This window comes from Rhamphochromis longiceps, linkage group LG11, assembly GCF_057381845.1.
Source record: "Rhamphochromis longiceps isolate RC_006_pf linkage group LG11, R_longiceps_female_GT1.1, whole genome shotgun sequence".
In the NCBI taxonomy this organism is placed as follows: domain Eukaryota; kingdom Metazoa; phylum Chordata; class Actinopteri; order Cichliformes; family Cichlidae; genus Rhamphochromis; species Rhamphochromis longiceps.
The window spans coordinates 7,248,210-7,254,927 of NC_140567.1; the positions used below are offsets into that span (position 1 = coordinate 7,248,210).

Genomic DNA, 6,718 nt, shown 5'->3' on the forward strand with positions numbered 1-6,718 from the left:
TCTTCCTGTTAGAAGGGAGTTTTTCCTTCCCTGCATTGCCAGGGGCTGCTCAGAGGGGATCGTCTGATTGCTGGGGTTTTTCTAACATTAAAGGGTCTTTACCTTACAATATAAGGTGTCTTGGGGTGACTATTGTTGTGTATTGGTGTATAAAAATGAAATTGAATTGAACTGAATTGAGTATGTGCTTTTTAAAAATTTTAAAAATTATCATTTTATCATAGGAGTCCATGGGCACTGGCACCAGCCTCAAGAAGCCTTTGGAGGAATTGCACTTTTTGGGGCCCTTTTGCTTTGGCTTCATTTATTTCACTGCTTTGCCCCCAGCTAAGTTGCCCAGCTAGGCTGCCCACTGTCATATTCATAAAACTAATTTAAGAGAAGTCTTGTTGTGTAATAAGATTGATTATTACGCTGGATGCATTCGGAGATGGCAAAAATGTAATCTACAATATGCAACATCCAGACAACATGTGGAATTTAAACCATGATAAATCAGCATTAAGAGATCCAAGAAAGCACTCCCCCACAACGCTGCACCCTGCTCTTGCATCCTGCAATGTTACCACAATGTTACCATGAATTCATGCTGTTGTTGCCAGATTCTGGGTGCAGCATCTGCAGAAATGGCGAGGCATCAGAACAGTCTTTATGCTGTCTAGCTTTGACAATGCTGTGCTGATGACTACCTTAGAGTTCTTAGCTGGCTGCTGTAGTAGACCATTCATGAAAAGAAAGGCTCAATGCATTACATTGAACACTGGGGAAAAGAATATAATAGCAAGAGTTTTGTATTGCTTATGAGTGACATTGACCATATACCAATAGGTATTGTGGAATTGCACTGTAAATATATAAGACTAAAACTGTGGATCAGTGAGGATTTGAAGTGTTTTAGTGTGCTTTTATCAACCAATTAGAAGTGTTGGAAACTGCCAAATGTCACTGTGTGTTTGATTTAAATTGCAGACCTAAAGCTTTAGAGCTTTAGGCTAAAAAATCATCTCAGTTTTTAGAGCTATGTGAATGAGAACTGACTTCTGCTGTTTCTGCTATTTCACAAACATGTATCAATATTTCCAGTGACTGACATAAAAGGATTTATTACAGCATATTTAAAATAATATATTTACATAAGAGAACATGGAGTTCAGGAACCATGGTATCCCAGCAGTCGTGGTATGTATGACTGATTCCTCTGCTCTGTGAGCTGTTCGTCACATATCAAACACCACAGATGAAATTCTTCTGTGGAACACTGGATTAATGTGATTTGTCCTCAAACTGGATTAGCTCAGTTCCAGGTGTGCTTATGCCTCAATCACAGATTCCTCCTGCAGATTTGCAGGGAGACCCTTCTTCATCCCTTTATCAGTGGGTATCTGCATTCTGCTGAGTATAAGGAGACTGAATCCTAATAAGCAGATATAGTCAGCTAATTATTGACCACAAGTAAATACGGGAAATAACAAAACGGGAAATAACTAAAGGCAAGCCAAGTGACCCAAAGCATAATTACATTTATTAGAAACAACAAAATATACAAAACATAACAAAAAATGTCTAATTAACATGTACTCTCTGTATACTGCTACTTTTGGCTGTGCATTACAAACACACTGGCTCCTTTCATGTGAGCCGCCCGCCCTCTGTTGGTGACAGTCGTGTATTACAGAACGCCGATGCGCTAAAGGTCACGTTTCTTTATGTTAATATGTAATAAAACATTTTTACGCCAAGAAAGGCTTGTCTGCGTTTAGGCGGGGTCTTTGTATTTTGTTTTTTGTTTTTGTTTTTCATAAGTTAAAAATCTACCGAGATTAGTCATATTAATGTTTGTCGTTTATATGTTTATATAGCACATTTAATTACAACAGCAACGTTGACAAAATAACTAGTAAAATAACTTATAATATTAATGTGTTTCATATATGGCAATAAGGCTAATAACTGCAGACTACATGAAGTCTTTGTTTGTTCTGGGTTAAACCTATAATTTAATTAAACAAGCAGACGTAAACAAGAACTTTTTGTTTGACATTAATGGATAAACAAAGCCCAATGTGTCCGTGTTTGAAGGCCACACTCTGTTTACAGTGAGGAAAAAACAAACCACTGGCCAACTTCATGATCAAGAAAAAAAAATCCACCGCTATCAACGCTGGGAAATGTATTTTTAGCATATCTTTGGACCGTCGCAGTCGGGAGAACTTCATTTCCCATCGGTCTTTGCGCACTTAGGGTTACACGCTGCTCTCCACCACGCAATCAGAGCGGCTGAAACGATAAATGTGGTTCTTGAGCGACACATAGCTCGCATGGCCCTCCGGTTTGAGGAGTGCAACACCTAAATTCTAGTAAGTGCAGTCAGCTTTCTGTCCACTCCTTTAGTATTGTTTATTCACGTACTGGTTAGTTATTGCTTGCGTGAGTTAGCAGAGCAACTAGCTAACAGGCTAACGTTAACCGTCAGAAGCCGAAGTTGGCAGCTGTTCAGAGTTTGGCTTTAGCACACGGCTGTCGGTCAGTGTCTAAGCTAGACTAGCTGTCTGCTTTAATGAGTGAAGCCTCTTTGCTTCGCCACCCGCTAAAGACCCACGTAGTTATATGGGAACTAAAAGCTGCGCCCTGTTTGTCCTCAGGACACAACTGTCCAATGTCAGCCACCCTAAAATAGACCCCTGTGAAAATCTTCCATTACTGTGACTCAACATTTCCGGGTGCAGCTTGTAAAATAAGTCACGAGGAATGTCCGCCGTCGTACGGTCTACTTGGGTGCTTTTATTTTGAGGACCGTTGTTGTGACTTCCCGTCTAATTGCAGTACTTTCACATAGCTTGGGTTTGGCTAACTGTAGGTAGGTCAGCTAAAATGTGCTGTCATACAGCAGTCACTTAGCTCAGTTTCTGCAGCTCCACATAAGAAACATAAATTAATATCTTTAGGAAGAACTCCCTGCATGCAGCGCTCACTCACCAGTTTCACTTTAGGTGCTGAGTTTATGGTTCTGCTGTCATTAAGCAGGGTTTGTTCGGGACCTTTAATCTGTGGCATCCTTGGGGAAGATAACATTACAGCTAGTGCATGAAGGGACATAGATCAGGGCTGTTTAGTACACAGCATAGATAACCCAGAGTGCCCAGCACGTTTCAGTGCATTTCAGACTGAAAATGGAGCTGAAATTAGTCACTTTACAAGTAAATACTTTGATAATTTATCAGTCTTTCGCTGAAGGAATATTTTTAGGCATGTGTTTAGAAAGAAGGGTGTTGGGTTTTTGTTTCTCTTCTTGTTGTTGAATCTTTAGGTTTTGAGTCCTTGATGGACCCAAATAAGCAGTTTAAATTGGCAACTGTGGATGAGCATTTCATAGATTAAATGATTATTAGGTTAATTAGATTACAATTTAAAGTGCCTTTCTCTGTCTGATCCTGCAGTCTGTGGTTAAACATCACAGCTGAAAGGAGGAGGGCGAAGAGAGGAGGAGGATGATCATGCAGCGCATCCTTACTCATGGGACACTCCGACGGGTGGCGGCGGTGCGCCCACTGCTGCTGGGCATCGCCGTCCCCGAGACCCCAGTAGCATTTTGTTGGCGCGCCCTCCGTCAGTCGCCACCTGTTGGCCAGCGTTGGCTCTCCACTTCGGCCGTCAGCACAGCAGCACACCAACCAAAGCACCAGCCGGCACAGGGGGAGCCGCAGTCTGACACCACGACGCCTCAGACACAGGACAACCCGGGAGAGAAAGCAGCACCTGATCCTGCAGAGGTGGACCCTCTTCAGGACAAGTCCATCGGCCTGTTCCAGAGGTTCAAAAGGACCTTTAAACAGTATGGGAAGGTGATGATCCCTGTGCATCTGGTGACTTCCTCTGTTTGGTTTGGAACCTTCTATTACGCTGCTATGAAGTGAGTGGTGCTCTGCTTAAAATACTTTATTTTGATGTTTATGAAGGACTAAATGTTAAATCTAATTCTGATGTGCCATATCATCAAGAGATTATTATGCTTTTGTTGTTGACTCAGCTACTGTTGCAGTGGGAGGTGCTTTGAGTTTTAAATAATGAGGTCAGTGCATTGTGAGAAATCCTGTGAGCTCAAAGCTCAGGCCTCAGACTGCACCTGTCACAGGCTGGGCAGTAACAAAGTGCCTAGAGATAAAGTTCCACACTGGTACAATGTTGAGTTTTCTGTTATGTGGAGCCACTGTTTTAATGATCGAATGTTTCATAGGTCAGCGTTAAGTTTTGTAACAAACAAAAAACATTGATATGAAAATATGGGCTTTTTTTGCTTCCTCAGGGGTGTGAATGTAGTGCCATTCCTGGAGATGATTGGTCTACCAGAGTCACTAGTTGGCCTTTTAAGAGACTCATCGAGTGGGTATGCGCTGACTGCATATGCCATGTACAAGGTAAATTAATTCCAGACTACGTTTAAATTGACTCCCTGCGGCATACCTGCTTCTTACTTTCAAAGCACTTTATAACCTTGCTCCCCCTTATTTATCTGATCTTCTCCATACGTACTAACCCTGTCGTACACTCCGCTCTTCTTCAGCTTCCCTTCTGTTTGTGCCACCTGCTCACCCGACTCAGAGCCTTTAGTTGTTCTGCCCCAAGACTTTGGAATGCACTTCCACCAGATCTCTGAACTACAAACTCTCGCTCCACTTTTAAATCGCATGTTATGATCGCATTTAACTCATGTAGCGCTCCACTTGTGTTCATTACTTATTTACAGGGTCAGACTACTTTCTTTATGTGAGCTAGTTATCATGGCGCTAATTCGCCCAGTAATGGTACTGGGAACAAAGGTTTTAAACAAGCGTGTCATTATCCCACTCCCACACCAGTCACAACCACTGAACCTGGATCCTTTGTTTGGAGCTGTTCTGTCTCGTTGTACATATGAAAAGCACATACGGTGTATTTAAACTCACTGATGGGTTTTTTTTCTCTCCTACAGATCGCAACCCCTGCTAGATACACGGTGACTCTGGGCGGCACGTCACTGTCCATTCAGTATCTCCGCAAGCACGGCTACTTATCCACACCGCCACCAGTTAAAGAGTACTTCCAGGACAAAATGGAGGAGACGAAGGAGAAACTGACAGAAAAGATGGAGGAGACAAAGGAGAGATTTTCAGAGAAAATTGAGGAGACAAAAGAACGCTTCAATGAGAAAATGGAAGAGACGAAAGACAAGTTCTCTGAGAAACTACAGGAGACCAAAGACAGAGTCTCTGAGGGAAAAGCCTTCTTTCGAAAGAAAAACGATTAGAGAATCATGTCTACAGGTGGTGTCTCTGAAAATATGGTCATGTTGTGATCTCAACATGATGTACTGAGTAATGTGGGAATCAAATGGCAGATGGTACCTCTGAGACTGGAAGGAGGAGAGAGATGCTGCACTATCCCTGTCCTGAAACCCTCCTCACACCTCTCAGTCATGTTTTCTGTTTAAGTGTCCAGTCGAGTCCCTTTCTGTCTGAACTCTGCCTCCCTGCACTAGACAGCAGCTTAGTGGACTGCTGGCAATGCTACCTTCTGACACTGTCATCTCAGACTGGATTTGCACACAATCAAGTAATCTGTACTCACTCTGTTGGCTGTTTAAAGAGGAGCACTGTTCTTGTTTCTCTTGTCACACCCATCAATACAGAAAGGGGTGGGGGGAGGTCTGGGCTTCAGAGATATGAACAATGTGTCCGTGTAATAACAGCACCTGGAGAGAGCAGTGCTAATCATTGTAGCTGTTAGGGAATAAAACTTGAAGCTCATCTGTGTGTACTAGTCCATTAAAGCCTTTCTCAAGGCTCAGAGTGTCACCTGCTGTCTTTTCTAATGAGAGATAAATAAAAGTTTTCTAATGTATTTTCATTTGATAGCCAAAGCTAATGTGTGACAGCGTTTCAGTGTTCGTGTCACTGTTAGGGCAGTAGTGAGTAAATGTGCAGTGCATAAAGCATGTATGAGCTGCACACACAGTGTCACACATGAACAGCAAGAGGGTCTTCATGACTTTTGCACAACGACACATTGGTTTTGTCAGGAATTCACACAGATGTCCACTGTAAACAACAACAGAATAAAAGTCAAGTGCTAACCAAATGATGTTTGAAACTTGAAGTTTGTGTTTTATGTAATGTGACAGTGTGTTCTCTGTGCTTCAGCTTTCCCTCACAGTCTAAACAGGTTAATTAGTGTTAATTAGTCTTTGTATATAACCCGAGCGTGGATGTGGACATAAATAGTTGCTTCTGCAGTGATTTCCAGTTCTGGCATGTTCCATTAATGGATTAGAGGTAAGATGATGGGATGTCTCTGTACCTAAACTGACTCCATGTCTTACTCGCACTCAGGTTTCCCGGCTATTATCCTTCTGAGCAAATGTTAATCAGTGTTAGATTTTTTTTTTTCTCTTTTGCTGCATTTTGATAATCGTGTGAGGTGTCATCTGCCTTTTCAGGTTTTACAGAGATTGCAGAAGAGATTAAACATAAAATGTCCCGTGATAGGTAGAAGTGCTTGTGTGAATGAGGCATGTTGTATAGCCAGGACCCTGCAGAAGAGAATGAGTGGATGTAACAGATAATGTAAGCAGGAATAAATAAGTGCTAACAGACAAACATGCAACCACACCAAAAACAGAACCTCCCTCGCACTTCCAATAACGGATGATTTTTTTTGGCACTTTAAGCGTTTTTACATTTCC

At 42.1% G+C, this 6,718-nt stretch overlaps 1 protein-coding gene across 1 annotated transcript; it reads left to right on the forward strand.

Annotated features, from left to right (window-relative positions):
• Window positions 1-2,233: 2,233 nt before the first annotated feature.
• On the forward strand, window positions 2,234-6,114 carry mims1b (mitochondrial inner membrane scaffold 1b). The gene is made up of 4 exons (XM_085422091.1): window positions 2,234-2,357; window positions 3,438-3,910; window positions 4,304-4,415; window positions 4,970-6,114. The coding sequence occupies exons 2-4, from the start codon at window positions 3,489-3,491 to the stop codon at window positions 5,282-5,284; spliced, it is 849 nt and encodes a 282-aa protein (XP_085278217.1). The 5' UTR covers window positions 2,234-2,357; window positions 3,438-3,488; the 3' UTR covers window positions 5,285-6,114.
• The last annotated feature ends 604 nt before the right edge of the window (window positions 6,115-6,718 follow it).

Excerpts from the sequence above, each read along its gene's own strand:
- mims1b (XM_085422091.1), top strand. The coding sequence starts at position 3,489 with ATGATCATGCAGCGCATCCTTACTCATGGGACACTCCGACGGGTGGCG. Across the intron at positions 3,911-4,303 it reads TTCTATTACGCTGCTATGAA|GGGTGTGAATGTAGTGCCAT; the intron begins GTGAGTGGTGCT and ends TTGCTTCCTCAG. Across the intron at positions 4,416-4,969 it reads CTGCATATGCCATGTACAAG|ATCGCAACCCCTGCTAGATA; the intron begins GTAAATTAATTC and ends TCTCTCCTACAG.